The sequence below is a fragment of the Dunckerocampus dactyliophorus genome, chromosome 6 (assembly GCF_027744805.1).
Source record: "Dunckerocampus dactyliophorus isolate RoL2022-P2 chromosome 6, RoL_Ddac_1.1, whole genome shotgun sequence".
NCBI classification, from domain to species: Eukaryota; Metazoa; Chordata; class Actinopteri; order Syngnathiformes; family Syngnathidae; genus Dunckerocampus; species Dunckerocampus dactyliophorus.
In genome coordinates this window covers 2,893,544-2,909,875 of record NC_072824.1, presented here as the reverse complement: position 1 = coordinate 2,909,875, position 16,332 = coordinate 2,893,544, and the positions used below count along the sequence as shown (strand labels likewise).

Below are 16,332 nucleotides of genomic sequence, written 5' to 3'. Positions count from 1 at the left end.
TGTAACCACACCAGCCCAGGAGCTCCACATCCAGCATGTTCACCTCCAAGATGGTCTGAGAACAGCCAATCGGACAGCTGCTGAAACAATCGGTTTGCATAACCAAAGAATTTCTGCACAAACTGTCAGAAATCATGTCAGGGAAGCGCATCTGCATGCTCGTCGTCCTCATCGGGGTCTTGAGCTGACTCCAGTTTGCTGTCGTAACCGACTTGAGTGGGCAAATGCTCACCTTCGATGGCGTCTGGCATGTTGGAGAGGTGTTCTCTTCATAGATGAATCCCGGTTTACACTCTTCAGGGCAGATGGCAGACAGCGTGTGTACAGCCCTCCTCCCTCCCTTACGAATGCCATACCGGAACCAGATTGTCCCGATCTCGTGGCGGGAGCCGTTATTATACAATCTTCAAAACACAGTGGATCGGCATCCGATCCCGATCCTGAAGATCGGATCGGGACATCCCTAACTGCAACTGCCGGTGCCATCCATCAGCCGGGGGATAGAAGCAGGAGAAGGCTGAAATGGATTCCACAGACCAGCCGGTGCGAGAAGCTGGATCTCAGATACAAACAAGCAAGTGGAATGCCTGCAAGATGTCCACATGGAATCATTTTCACAAATCCATAATTAACTGTCTTGGTTTCCTTTTAATTGACCCAAGGGCAAAGAACAGGCAAAACTAGATAATATGCAAATTTGGGAGAAATTGTGTGTGAATGTATGAGCTGAATAAAGCAGTAGTGTCCGGTCCAAATCAGTTGAGAAATGTGAGAAATATGGACCTTTGAAAAATTTACCAACCATTCATTTTCAAATGGGGAAACATGCCTCGGAAAAAACGGAATTGTGGAAAATGTGGGACTTTTTTGAAAGAACTACAATGGTTGTTCACTATTGTCGAATGAGCTGAACGATTTGATGCTTGAATGGTGTGAAGAGGTTGAAAAATGAAGGAGTTAAAGAACAAAAAACAGCAAAGTAAAGGGGAAAAAAATGGTGCAGAAGTGTGTGTGTGAATGCATACCTATGTAACTATTCAAACAAAGAAACTGACAATAAACTGAAAGGAAAATTTTATTATGGGAATATAAAATCAGCATTTAAAATGAGCAGTCCAGAGGTGGAGCTTGACTCGGGTTCAGCGTTGCCGTCCCATCTTCACCTCCCTCTGACTGTTGTTGTCCATCTTTGGCACTGACAACACCACAAATTTTACACTAACCTTCCTTCGTCTTACTCCCTCTATTGATAAGTTATGATGCTACCGATTGTCACTAACAACTGGCTAATATCCACTTCACCGAAATGGAAACCAGCCATTGCTTATGCGTTTACTTTGTCCAGAGACAGGAGAACAATTGAAAAGATTTTTGTTTGTTGTTCAAAACTACACAAGCCCGTTTCCTCCCCTGAAATTAAAAAAACAACACTTGTCCCAAATGGTAAATCATAAAGTCAAAATGAGTTCAAAAGTCATAATTATGAGAGTCAATGAGATTATTATGATAAAAAGTCTAAATGAGATAAAATGTAAATTAGTTGATAAACCGTGCCATGTGACGACGGCTCCAATGAAGGAGGCACATGCGCAGTTTCACATAATTTCGACTTTTCATCTCACAATTGACTTTCTTATTTCAGTTATGACTCGACTTTCCTACCGCAAAATTATGACTTTTTATCTCATAATTTAGACTCGATTTCAACTTTGTATCTCATAATCGACTTATCATCATTTCGACTTTTTATCTCATAATTGACTTTCCTATCTCAGTTATGACTTTCACATAATTAGGACTTTCCTATTGCAAAATGACTAAATTTCGACCCTTTACCTTGTAATTTTGACTTTTTAATCTCAATATCAACTTTATCTCTTAATTGACTTTCCAATCTCAGTTATGACTCATAATTCTGACTTTTCTATGTTAGAATTTTGACTTTTCATCTCACAATTTTGACTTTGTCAAGCATTGTGATTTTTTTCTTTCAGCGCCAAAAACAGGCTTTCATATAAAACCAAATATTGTTGGTTCATGAATTTTATGTTGACGTTGACTTATGAGTAATAACACTGTGGACCGGGCAAGTTACAGTAAGCAGGTTTCACTGCACTGATGTGGTGTGTCTTTTTCAAATCCGGTGTTTGTGTTTCTACTTGCATGAAATACACTCAGCAATCCAATGAAAGATGCTACCTGCACTGGTATGACAGCCCGAGGGCAGCATAGAGCTGAGGAGTCCTGGGTGTTGCAACTCTTCCATGACGGACGCCTGAAGCGAGATCACAGGTCTCAAGGCTGGACTCGGTGGAAGATGGAGAAATGGGCACACATCCAGATAAGCCAGCAGGCCCCACCCCTGAGAAACCAAATCCAAGTTGTCAAAACATGCAGGGAAGTCCAACAATGTGGCGCTTTCAGAATAAATGTGCTTTAGCTGTAAAAAGGTGTGACCTCAGGTTGGATGACCCGCTAATAGGTGCAGTACCCGTTTGGTCCTCTATGATCCTCAGGCTTTTCAAGCGCAGGCTGGCTTAAGTCCAAAAGAACTTGACGGTACCACTGAACGAGACAATTTGCTTCTTGCTTTGATTCATTTATAAATGATAAATCAGCCATTCATGCTTCTGTATTATGGTTTATTGTCATTATTACCATGCAACATGATACTTTTTATGTAGAGTACTTTAAAAGTTCCAAGGGAGGCAGTGGACACTGAGTCCAAATGGACCATGTTCCGTTCATCCATTGTCTCGCTGATCTGAGCTGTGGCCGTAAGGTGGTCGGTGCCTGTCGTGGCGGTAATCCCAGAGCCTGTTGGTGGAGGGATGTCATCAACCTGAAGGAGTCCCATCGGGCCTTTTTGGCCGATTGGACTCTGGAAGCAGCAGACGGGCACCGACAGGCCAAGCAGGTTGCGGCTTTGGCAGTAGCCTAGGCAAAAACTCGGACGAGAGAGGAGTTTGGGGAACCATGGAAAACAACTTCAAGACTGCTTCGAAGAGATTCTAGTCCACCATCCACCGTCTCAGGAGGGGGAAACCATACACCTTCAACACGGTGTATGGTGACAATGGTGTGCTGCTGACCTCGACTCGAGATGTTGTGGACCGGTGGAAGGAATACTTTGAAGACCTCAATCCCACAGACATGTCTTCAATGAGGAAGCGGTGCCTGGGGACTCCCATCTCTGGGGCTGAGGTTGCTGAGGTGGTCAAAAAGCTCCTTGGTGGCAGGACCCTGGGGGTGGATAAGATCCACCCGAAGTTGGTGCGGGGCTGTCTTGGTTGACATGACTCTGCAGCATAGCATGAGCATCAGAGTAGGCGCCTCTGGACCTTTTTAAGAAGGGGGCCTGGAGGGTGGCTATCTACTATCAGGGGGTCACACTCCTCAGCCTCTCTGGTAAAGTCTAGTTCGGGGTTCTGGAGAGAAGTGTCCATGGGCTAGTTGATCGCGGTCGTCTGCTCTCACTGCATCAGTTTGCTGCAGAGTGTGAAGCAGCTGGACTGAGAATGAGCACTTTCAAGTCCATGGTTCTCACCCGGAAAAGGGTGGGGTGCCGTCTCCGAGGGATGAGATCCTACCCCAATTGGAGAAGGTTCAAGTACCTCGTGGTCTTGTTGAAGTGAGGGAAGGACGGAGCGCATGGACAGGCGGACTGGTGCGGCATCTGCAGTGATGCGGACTCTGCATTGGTTTGTAGTGGTGAAGAGGGAGCTGAGCTGAAAGGCAAAGCTCTCAATTTACTGGTCAGTCTACGTTCCTACCCTCACCTATGGTCCTGCGCTTTTGGTAGTGACCAAAAAGGACAAAAATCTCAAGTACAAGCTGCCGAAATGAGTTTCCTCTGTAGGGTGGCTGGACTCACCCTAAGATATAGGGTGAGGCGCTCGGTCATCCGGGAGGGGCTCAGAGTAGAGCCGCTGCTCCTTCACATGGAGAGGAGCCAGTTGAGGTGGCTCGGGCATCTGCTGAGGATGCCTCCTGGACGGAGGGCACGTCCGACCTGTAGGAGGCTTCAGGGAAGACCCAGGACACGGAGAGACTATGTCTCTCAGCTGGCCTGTGAACGCCTTAGGATACACTAGGAGGAGCTGGGGGGGGAAGCAGCTGGAAAGAGGGAAGTCTGGGCTTCTGCTGCTGCCCCCACGACCCGACCTCAGATAAGTGGAAGAATATGACTGGATGGACTTCAAAAGCAAAGCGTGTACTCACTGTGAAGCGTGCCGTCATGTTTGTTGCCGTGTACTTCCTGAGTGCACAAAGCTGAGCCACACAAATATTGCTGCTTCAAGAGAGACGCCCTCTGATGCTCAAAGTCAAGACGCTGTTGACAAAAAAATGAAAAAAAATATTGACAGACAAATGTAAACTTGACCACATTTAAAACTCACTTCACGACTTAAGCGTATGGCGGCATCTGTGAAGGACTGCCTCTCCCTCTTGAAAGTCCGCTTCTGATGTTGAAGCTCTGCCCAACGCACTCGAAGACGCTCCCACTCTTCTAAGTAGTAAGAATCGGCCAACTCGGAGGGAAGGTGTGATATAAGACTGTCCTGCAAAGAAAATACCAAACAATCATGTTTGTCATTGGATTGCACACAATAGATTACAGTAGACCTATCAGAGAATGGAGAAAATCCATGAGTAATTGATAGGCCCATAAAAATGTCCATTTTGGACACACGGCTTGCTCCTCCCCTTCCAAACACTTCTGCTAGCGTGACGTTCTCCTCCAATTTTGGGTCACAATTTGCAATAAAAGTGGCTTATTCGATTAGATTAAGTTCTGAAACCCTTCTCTCTTTAATTGCCATTGTTGCCAATGTTGCCACTCGCAACATAATCCAGGTTTAAGCCCTACATTTGCCACACATACACTGATAGAAGCATCAAATGTATCGGTGCTCGCCACTAATGAACGATATGCAAGATGATCCATGACTGTCGAAGCTAACGCTAACGCAGCCAAACAAAAACTTTGGCGTGTCACGGTGCGTTTCAAACGCTTCATGAAAAAAAAAAACATTCAGAGAATATTTTTTAAACTTTTTTTTTTGCACATGCGTACCTGTATTAACACGGATAGTGACGTCTGTTTTTGTCATTAAATGTGTTCCTAAGTGTCAGACAAAAAACAAAAACGTATAGAAACTGAGGCAATTTTTCCCAAAAGGAAATGTAAATCCAATTAATCCGTTCCAGATGCCCAAAAATATTAATATACATTTTATAGGAGAATAATTCTACTTTTACATGCAGAAAACTATGAAGTAATTATCAGCGATGCATGGATGGAACTTACTGTTCATACTGTCCGTACGTCCTGGTGAGATTGAATTTAGTAGTGTTCGCCTTTTTCATCAAATTGCTGTCATTTGCAACTTCCCACGGTCGTCACACCCAATAAAAAAAATCCACAGATAGTGAGTCAGCAACGGCACTAGATTACAGTGCAAACGGACTACTTTGTTACGTGCAATATTGTACAAAAATGGGGCAGTGTATGTAAACGGGCAAAATTTTTGCAAACAGTTCATGAGTGAATGAGGTGTTTTCATTCACCGGGCTGTGAATGCTGACTCGTGAGTGTGTGAGGTTCCACACTGCGTTATACAACTCTGGAAAAATCAGACTACCTGAAACTGTGATTAAAAATTAGGGTTGGGGCGTTGAAAAATGGAAATGCAAATAATAAAAAAATACAACAGTTAATCTTTTTTTGATGTGTTTTGACAATTTGTATTTTTTTTTTTTTGCGAACTGTGATTCTCAATGGCTGGGTCGGGATCCAAAAGTAGGTCATTTTGGATGGGTCTCACACGTCAAAATTTACACAAAAATGTCTAATACAGAACAAATGTCTGACTTTAAAATATTGCTCAAATTGTAGGTAGTCATCTACTGTACCTCCGTGGTATATAATCATGCACAGTTAGTGAAATATCTGTTTTGTGGTCTTCAATGCAATTTTAGATTCATTTTGTTATTACTATTCCTGATACTTTATATTTTGTACAAATATGTGCATTTTTTAATTATTAAATAATTTCCCTTTTCATTTCCTTAATAAAATGTCTCTAAAATGCACTTTGGACATGTAATTACTGGAGTTGTATTACAGTAATCATCACTTTATCACAGTTAGAAAATCTCTTTAGGACCTAAAAGACAGAAAATAAGCCATTTGCGACATAAAGAAGACCTCATATAGACTCGCACATCAGCACCACTGAACTCTATAACTGGAATGGCCCCGATCGCTTGCTGCGCATTGGACAAGAAGTATAGAAGTCGCCATGTTTCACCCAAAACAAGAAAGCCTAAGAACTAAGAGCAGTTCGAGATGGCGTCTTGTGCTGCGATTAATTGCACAAATCGTGATACTCGTGAAAATCGCGAGAAGGGACTTACATTTCACAGGTAGGTAAATGCTTATCAATAATAAAAATAGTTTAAAAAAATAGATACTTTAAATCTGTAAGCATCTTTTCATCTAAGTAGTTGTAAATGAACCCTTATTCTCCTTTAGATTCCCACACTGCAGTGCTCAACTTCTAAAGCAATGCGTAGTAAATATGCGGAGAGACAGGTGGATTCCTGCAGCCAGAAAGCAACTCTGGTCAAGTCATTTCACCGAGGAGAGCTTAGACAGGACCGGCCAGACTGTTAGATTACGACAAAATGCACTTCCACCAATATTTGACTTTCCTGATCATCTTCTCAAGGTATGCTAGCATTTAACTTTGATACTACGTAGAACCTTATCATAACAAATACCTTGTGAACACTGAAATTGAGTTATGCATTGTAATTTCACACCATAGAGGTAGGAAAAACCTTAAACTGGAGGGACATTTTGAGATTTGGGTCTAGTAAATTTACTCTGTTTCAATGGAATTTTCGTTAATTCGTGTTAATTTTTATACCGAACCATAATAAATGTAGTGAATGAAGATACATGTATGTGTATGCGTGTGTGCTTTTTTGGGTGAAGCAAGATGGCCTACCAATGGCTTCATGCAGTCAGCCATGACACCGTCCAGTAGTTTAGCATTCAGTGATTAGCATTGGGAGCCACATTAGAAAAGTACTTCCTCTTGTGGCTTTGTCCCATCAATGTAACATTGCTGACACCTAGTGACCAGTGTAGAATACTACGTATCACCACAACATGTACTGTATTTGTACTCTATTAATACCTTATATTTGTATTTTTGTTTAGCCATTTCTAGTTATATGTATTATATACATATAATACTATTATGTATTATTATATGTGCATGGCTCAGATCAAGGGTACCCTTTGCTGTCTTCAACTTCACTTGAGTAGTATTTGAAATTGTTGTTCTAACAATGTGTACTATCCCTATCACTCTGACGTTTATAGAGTGAGGAAGCTTACCAAACCATAAATTAAGCCTGTTCATGTTTTTATTTTGCGCTAGCACGTGTCTATATTTGGACATTGAAATGTTACATGTAAAGCATGTCTACTTTTGTTGTGAAATTAACAATATTTTCTCTGATAATTTTCTCATGATTTCTACTTAGAATTAAAGAATGATGTCTGAAATTGGTTTCTAATGTGTTTTATTCAAATATTCTCAGTGTAAAAAAAAATAACTGTCGTGTAATCATTAGTGAAACGTACATAACCTTCGTGTCCGCCTGCCGATGAAAATTTTGAAGAACATAATTCCATGGAAAAACAAACCCCATGATGATTACAATGGTATATATTCATGGAATAATTACTCAACTCTGCAACTAAAGTGATTTTTTGTGTATAAAAGAATAAAATAAGATTTGAACAAAAGTCTAACACCGAGTGGACACCGAGTTATGTACTTTACATTTAAGAAAGAGTGAACTTGGGAGGGTTGCTATGGGAAATGGAAGATGTCTCCAGCTCTGGTATGTTGGGTGTGTGTTTTGCAATGTTTGAAGTTTGTGTTCATAACATTACCGAGGTCTATCCACAAGATTGAAATTTTAAAGTAACACTTGGGTACCGTTGATCTGAGCCATGCACATATACATATTATATATGCATTATAATTTGTAGATTATTTAGCCATTTTATTGTTGAAAATGCTCAACTTAAGCCAGATGCATGTAAAACTTGCTTCAATGTGCATATTTTTGGACTAATAATCCATAGCCAACCATGAAATAGAGCTGATTTATTAATTGACTGAAATACCACTGGGAAATGTGGGTCCCAGGTTGAGAGCATTTGAGCATCTCTGCTCTAAATGACAATATTTTGATTTGGAATTTGGGAGTAAGTTTATAGAATAAAAAAAAAAAACGGTGTACCTGCAGCATTTGCTGTTGTAGTCTGACAATTTGTTGGCTCTCTTTCAGTTCTGTGTGCAGCTGAGACAAGAGTTTGTCGTGATCAGTCCCAACGTCAATGTGGCCTGCACACGAGCAAAGAAGACGATCGGAAACTTTCTTAGAAAAAACGTCAAGAAGAATCAACTTGACCCGCTAGCTTATTACTGTTTGTGTCCTAACCTTCACTCCGAAGGTCAGCCAGCTTCCTCTGCACCCGTTTCCACCTTTCAACCACACCTCCCGTCACATGATCACCAAGCGCCGCTTCAGCTTGAGTTAACCTTTTGTCGTCATCTGGCAATTCACCCTCGGCATCCTGCAAGTTTGACAAGGTCTAAAAATAAAGTAAAAAAATAAAACTGGAATATCAGCATGAACATGACAGCCAGACAGCAGAGCCAAAACTCTGGAACAGTCTGAGATGCACAAACCCTGCTGAAAACCTACAGACCTACCTAACCCCCCCCCCCCCCCCCCACTGCCATTCAACAAAGACTGAAAGAGCACACAGATTTTATTTAGTATATTTTATACTTAATATTCGCTGTCTGTGTTGTAGCATATTTATTGATTTGCTGCTTATTTGTTTAATTGCCTATGTGGCTTGTGCAGCACTTTGGTCAACCCTGGTTGTTTTCAAATGTGCTATGCAAATAAAGTGTGACTTTGTTTTTTTGGTGGTTTATTTTAATTTAAAATGTTATTATTTTTAAATCAAGTATGGCTGCAAAATAACACACCAACCTGCAAGTGCCGACATTTGGGTAAAGAAGGTGAGAAACACTACTGAATTCAATAAATAACTCATAGCAAAATACCAAGGTGGTGTCAGTGTTGATCTCGCTGCCCCTCTTCCCTCTTATCCATGAATAGAATATGTTCATAGAGCATAGAAAACCTGTTTGCGACCTTCCATCCATCCATTTTCTATGCCGCTTGTCTTCACTAGGGTTGGAGTGGTATGCTGGAGCCTATCCCAGCTGACTTTGGGTGAGAGGCGGGTGGTCGCCAGCCAATCGCAGGGCACATAAAAACAATCACAACAAAAACCACCTACAAGAAATCCTTTATTCCAGTTGCAGTAACTATCTTGAACAGCGCTCGGTCGCACTGTTATTCTTGTATTTTTTTATATTATATATATATATATATTTTTATAAGCCATGTTGGAAGACAAATTTCTGTTCTATAGAACAGACAAAGTTCTATTCTATTCTTCTATTCACTCACACCCATGGACAATTTTTTTTAGAACCTCCAAATAACCTAACATGCATGTTTTTGGAATGTGGGAGGAAACCGGAGTATCCAGAGAAAACCCACACATGCACAGGGAACACATGCAAAATCCACACAGAAACCCACATCTTCCAGATCTTCTGACTGTGTGGCCGACATGCTAAACCACTACGCCACCGTGCAGCCTGTTGACGACCCTATAGACATGAAATATAGTCCCTCACACTCTATACTACACATAAGCCATTTAAGACCAGCACTCGCGTGCGTTGCAATAAATGTGTTGCGGTGCTCGGGGACTGACGTGGGGCGGACAGGAAGTAACGTTGGGGGTTCAGTGTTGTTTTAGCTTGGTGTGGGTTATGGCAGTAACAGTAGGGAACCCCGTGTTGTGCCGGTTGTGAGATAACAAACGTGCGATATAAGCCTGTTGTTCCGAAGATTAAGTCTGGTGCTTGTGTGTCATTACAGTAACATTACTGACACCTACTGACCAGTGTAGAATACTGCACCCAAGTTTTTGCATGCGCCTTCTGAATGCCTTATATTTGTATTTTAGTTAATTATGTAACTAAACCATAAAAAGGCAATAATTTATCATATATTTTTCAAAAACCGTGATGAGTGAAGCCGCAAAATTTGAAGCACGAAGTGGCGAGGGATTTTGTGTAAAAGTTTTCGGCTTTCTAGAACAGCCAAAGAAGCCAAAAAGTGTACCACTTCCACACTGAATGGGAGGAGAACTAGAACTAGAACAAGAAATCATTGGGTGTTTATTTCATTTGAACATAAATAACTGAAACTCGAGGCCAACTAGTTTGCTCAGATGTTGCTATGCTTAAAAGCAGCGGCCGAGTTAGGGGCATTACTTCATGTCTACAGAGTTAAAACCCGTATTTAGAAGGTCAAAAACAGGTTTTCGATGCTCCAACTACAAAAATATGTCTTTGATTAATATTGAATCCTATTTTGAGGAAATTCACTTACCGCAGTAGGGTCTGGGACCAATGAACCGCGATAAACGAGGGATGACTGAGACAGTGTGCCTTGGAAGCCAGTGTGGCAAAGATACGTTAAAAATAATCCATCTGTACTTATTTCCTTTTTTTTAAATTAGTATTAGGGCCACATGTCAGAGACAGCTGTGAAAAGGGGGGACTTACGTGGAGGGGGCGGGGTAAGGAAGGCGGAAGTGAGATGATGCTAACCTGTTTGTGCTCAACCGCTCTGTTTTGCTAGCACGTTCTAAATAAAAGCTTGCCTGAAGCGAGAGGATAGTTTCCTTCCCTCCTGAAGAGCTGTGCTCTATTTTCCCTCTGACAGGTGTGACACCTAACATACCACTTTATTCTGGTAAATTTCCACCTTTTCCCCCAGTGTGGCCCTAATAGTCCGTCATACCTTTTATCACTGCTGCTTTGAACTGCTTCAATAACTTCCCCATGAGTGTTTTTAGTTGAGTGTATGCTGATATGAACATTATCTTCTTGGCTTGAGAAAGTTCAACTCTGTATGCTTTTCAGGTGGAGACGCGTCTCCTTTCGTTTGCTCACCTGCTCCATGTCTACCCTGAGGGCGTGAAGTAAGGTGGTGATGCTGTGCCGCAGCTTCATGGCCTCCCGCAGCTCTGCTTCTCTGCGCTCCAGCATCAGACGCAGCGCTGCTTCCTCCTGCCTAACAAACATAAAAAATGGGAGGGTTTCAAAAGACAACTTTTATTTTTACTTTACCGTGTAAAACACGCCGAGCGAGCGACTTTACTTGGCTGTAGACCAGGGTGACTTGATTGGCTTCGCCCTTCTGCCTCCACCCACCAGTGGAAAGTTTAACACCTCAATGGCTGGGGAGAAAATGGTATCGTGATATCAGTAATATTTGCCACGGCAATCAGACTGATCCTCTCACAGTGGCCTCTGTCCTTGTGTCTGTCAGTCAGCCGCTCTTTCATCCTGTGGCTTTGCTGCTCTCTGCGTTTGAGCTCCGCTTCCTGCTGATTACACCTCAGCTGCAAACGGGTGCTCTGGCGAGATCACGATCGGCAGAGTGAGCGCCCGGGTAGGACGACGTCCTCAAAAGGTGCGTCTTACTTTGGCGCGTTCACACTTGAGCATGTCCTGAAGTCTGACCGCATGCTCATCCATCTCTTTCAGTTGTTCCTGCAGGACAAGACTTTACTGACCGATCTACGTCCTGCGCTTGTACTTTGACTCACTCGAAGGGAGTCGGCATGTTCACTGTACTCCAACGAAGCAGCGCTTTGATGAGGGATCTTACTTAAGGGGCTGGCCTCCCTCTGCAGGTAGGAGTCTGAAAAAGGACAATTCATGACAGCAGCGACTTTGCATTAGCGTATTACTTTTGCATGGGCAATGGCGGTTATGTTTTTGGCTGTTTGCACATTCACAAATTAACAGAACAACAACTAAAAAAAATGACAATATCTGCAAGATTGGAGAGGCGCGGAACTGGCAAAAAGGGAAACGAATGGTGCGGACCTGGATAGCAGACACAGGATGTTTTTATTGTAAGAATAACGGCCTGCCCCAAGTGGAGGAGTTGAAGTACCTCGGGGTGTTTGCTCACGAGTGAGGGAAGGATGGAACGCGAGATAGACAGGCAGATGGGTGCGCCGTCTGCAGACTAGGCATCGGTCCGTTGTGGTGAAGAGGGAGCCGAGCCGAAAAGCAAAGCTCTCAATTTAATGGTGGATCTACGTTCCTACTCATCTATGGTCACGAGGTTTGGGTGGTGACCGAAAGGACAAAATGGCTCCCATACACCTCCATGGGGAGGTGTTCAGGGCACATCCGTCCGGTAGGAGGCGTCGGGAAAGACCGAGGACACATTGGCGAGACAATGTCTCAACTGGCCTGGGAACGTCTAGGGATCCGCCGGGAGGAGCTGGACAAAGTGGCTGGGGAGAGGAAGTCAGAGCTTCCCTGCTTAGGCTTCTGCCCCGACTACCCAACCTCGGATAAGCATCAGAAGATAGATGAATGGATGATGGCAGAACACTAAGAACTAGAGATGCACGATATCTTCCCCCCGCCCCAAATCAATACACCTGGAGGTGATAAATTAGGATTTGATCAACTGTACATGTGGATATCATGACAGGACTACTACCACATCACGACTATCAGGAGAACCAGAGTATAGAGCGGGAGGAACAAGGTGCACCATGAGGTGAACTGTATTCGGACACACGCTCCGAGCAGCCAGTGTGATGCCACGGCGATCTCTGGCAAACTTTTGCACTTTTCAAACACCGCGGGGGCGCTGGCGTTTCAGGTGGCTAAAGGTTCCCCTCCACGGAGCATCTGGGAGAACGTCCTTCCTCTTCAAGTAAATGTTGGTTACAAGTGAGCTCAGGGAAAGTTAGGACAGGCCGTTAACGTCACAGGCAGAAGAAAAAAGAAGTACTTGATTTGCTCTCACCTCACTGGAGCCTTTTTTAGGATTATCAAAGCTATTTTTTAATGTTATCGGATTTATCTGTATAACGTCATAGTGCCCCGAAAATTCCCGTTCGCCCCTACTAAAAAACTATGAACACAAAGCTTTGCACTCTAAAAACAGTAATCCCTCCTTTACTGTAGTGAATCGTTTCCAGACACAATCCTGATGAATGGATTTCCTTATCTATAAAAGGAATATTTTCAAAGTTAGAGCATAGAAAACCTGTTTACGAACGCAACAGTAGCCTGTCATTTTAGCAGGAATTTTTTAATCAGGGATTGTTGTGCCTGCTGTGAGGTCATTCAAACCTACAATAAAAGCCCGTTCCTGCAATCAAGTCTGGTGTTTGTGTGACGACCAGCGTAGACTAAATATATCATCACAACCTCTTTGAATGCATTTTCTGAATGCTGTATATTTGTATTTTATTTCATTTAGCCATTTTTATGCTTGAAAATGCTTCATTTAGGCAAAAAAATATGTACAAGCTATATATTCAACAAGGAATCAGCATGATTTATTCATTTTTCTAAACCGTAATAGAATGAAGTTGTGAAATTTGGAGCAAAAAGTATATATTTTTTAAAGCCTTTTTGCAAAATGAAAAACATGAAAATGGCCCCTGCATCCTTTTCCTTTTTCAGCAAGATAGCTGCCACTTTGTGGTGCTGACAAGTATTTATGTACTTCTAATCATTCAAATTAGTAATGGGTGTCGTTACCTGGAAACTCCTTCTGTTTTTGGGAAAACCTCGACGCCATCTGGAAGTCACATTGTAGCAAGCAAGTTAAAGTCATGTTTCTAGCATAAAATACTAAATTGCTACTACAAAAATTGCAGCCATTAGTACAGTAAAATGGCATCACTTCAGACGTGTTGCCTTACGTGAGCAGTGTGACCTCCACAGGTGGGCGGGGCCTCCAAGGCGTTAGCAATTATGTTAATTGGCATCCAAGCGCTCCAATGGAAAAAAACACAAACAGCTACCATATTAGTGCCAAAGTAATTCTGTAAACTTTGCATGTATCAAGACACATCCAACATAGTTGGGAGTTGTTGCCGGTGTTAGCCTTCATGTAGTTACACATAACATTAGACATACATTTTTATAGAAAAAGATCAAAGCGTATTAGGCAGACAGTTTGTACTAGTACAGCTACACAATACTGTGCATCAGCGATATCCAAAGTGCGGTCGCATCTCGTTTTTTTTATTCTATGAACAAAATAAACACTTTTAAGGCCACAGTGAAAAGTGGTGAAAAGTTACCACAGCATAGCTTGCATATGTTAAACTATCGTGCTTAATAAACGTAATGACGTTCTGCACCGCCTCAACCGCGGCGCGGACCGCAGAGCTGTGATTGGTCTGTTTTTCTTTGCACATCACTTCCGGTTCGGCCCTCTCGCAGCGCCAAAAAGACTGCCGTAACAAAAGAAACAAGGGGCAAGTTGAGGAGCATCTAAGTGAATAAGTCCACAAATATGAATACTTATATAATGAGGTTAGTTTTATGTGGACGTCGCTACAGTAAAGTCGCCATCGTTGACTACTACACCGGAAGCTACATAGCTAGTCAAAGACGAGCAGTGCGCTTACTCACGCTCAGGAAAACACTGCCCCTAGCGTGTTGGTGGGGAATTGCACGTCTAATGGCAAATGTCTCAAGAGGACTTCGAAGTAAATTATACGTTGCGATTGGCTGGCGACCAGTCCGCCTGTCGCCCGAAATCAGCTGGGATAGGCTCCACCATACCCCCGCGACCCTAATGAGGAGAAGCGGTATAGAAAATGGATGTATGGATAACTTCTCATTTTTGATGTCCGGGATTCCTGAACATAAGCATGCCTTTGCAAGCTGTTGAGTTATTTACCAAATAACTGCCATAGTTTTTGCCATAGTATATGTAACCCGCCCTGTTTCGCAATGCCCGGACTGTCGGCCGCGTGTTCAGCACAGCTTTTGAGGCAGAGGGAGTGAGGTTTACCAACGTACACTCGCACAGTCTCACAGGCTGGCATATATATATATATATATATACACTGCTCAAAAAGATTAGAGGAACACTTCGAAAACACATCAGATCTAAACTGGGGGAAAAATGATCTTGAATATCTTTCCTGATAATAAGTGGGTGATGTATTAGTAACAAAATGATGCCACATCATTTGATAGAAATGAAAATGATCACCCTATAGAGGGGGGAAATCAAAGACACCCCAAAAATGAAAGTGAAAAAATGATGCAGCAGACTGGTCCATTTTGCTAAAATGTCATTGTAGCAACTCAAAATGATTCTCAGTAGTTTGTGTGGCCCCCACGTGCTTGTACGCATGCCTGACAACGTCGGGGCATGCTCCTAATGAGACTACGGATGGTGTCCTGGGGGATCTCCTCCCAGATCCAGATCTGCTCCTGGACAGTCTGAGGAGCAACCTGGAGGCACCAGATGGACCTAAACATAATGTCCCAGAGGTGTTCTATTGGGTTTAGGTCAGGTGAACGTGGGGGCCAGCCAATGGTATCAATTCCTTCATCCTCCAGGAACTACCTGCATACACTAGCCACATGAGGTCGGGCATTGTCGTGGACCAGGAGGAACCCAGGTCCCACTGCACCAGCGTAGGTTCTGACAATAGGTTCGAGGATTTCATCCCGATACCTAATAGCAGTCAGGGTGCCGTTATCTAACCTGTAGAGGTCTGTGCGTCCTTCCAGGGATATGCCTCCCCAGACCATCACTGACCCACCACCAAAGCGGTCATGCTGAATGATGTTGCAGGCAGCATAACGTTCTCCACGGCATCTCCAGACCCTTTCACGTCTGTCGCATGTGCTCAGGTTGAACTTGCTCTCATCAGGGAAGAGCACAGGGCACCAGTGGTGTAGTTGCCAATTCTGGTGGTCTATGGCAAATGCCAATCGAGCTCTACGGTGCTGGGCAGTGAGCACAGGGCCCACTACAGGACGTCGGGCCCTCAGGCCACCCTCATGGAGCCTGTTTCTGATTGTTTGGTCAGAAACATTCACACCAGTGGCCCGCTGGAGGTCATTTTGTAGGGCTCTGGCAGTGCTCATCCTGTTCCTCCTTGCACAAAGGAGCAGATACCGATCCTGCTGAGGGTTGAAGGACCTTCTACGGCCCTGTCCAGCTCTCCTGGAGTAACTACCTGTCTCCTGGAATCTCCTCCATGCGTCCAGGTACCGCAGTGATGCCCTGGTCCAGATCTGGGAGGAGATCCCCCAGGACACCATCCGTAGTCTCATTAGGAGCATGCCCCGA

At 43.4% G+C, this 16,332-nt stretch overlaps 1 protein-coding gene across 5 annotated transcripts; it reads right to left on the bottom strand.

Annotated features, from left to right (window-relative positions):
* Window positions 1-1,067: 1,067 nt before the first annotated feature.
* si:ch211-286b5.4 (afadin- and alpha-actinin-binding protein) lies at window positions 1,068-14,312 on the bottom strand. 5 transcript variants are annotated; one of them, XM_054779345.1, is made up of 13 exons: window positions 13,934-14,312; window positions 13,770-13,809; window positions 11,801-11,895; window positions 11,676-11,744; window positions 11,494-11,608; window positions 11,350-11,428; window positions 11,142-11,262; window positions 8,530-8,683; window positions 8,329-8,432; window positions 4,401-4,562; window positions 4,222-4,333; window positions 2,200-2,362; window positions 1,068-1,195 (listed from the first exon to the last, which is right to left on the bottom strand). In XM_054779345.1, the coding sequence occupies exons 1-13, from the start codon at window positions 14,069-14,071 to the stop codon at window positions 1,102-1,104; spliced, it is 1,446 nt and encodes a 481-aa protein (XP_054635320.1). In that variant the 5' UTR covers window positions 14,072-14,312; the 3' UTR covers window positions 1,068-1,101. The 5 variants fall into 5 exon arrangements, with proteins under 5 accessions (XP_054635320.1, XP_054635321.1, XP_054635322.1 ...); XM_054779346.1 differs by having other exon boundaries at window positions 8,530-8,665; XM_054779348.1 differs by lacking the exon at window positions 1,068-1,195 and adding an exon at window positions 1,225-1,410.
* Window positions 14,313-16,332: the final 2,020 nt, after the last annotated feature.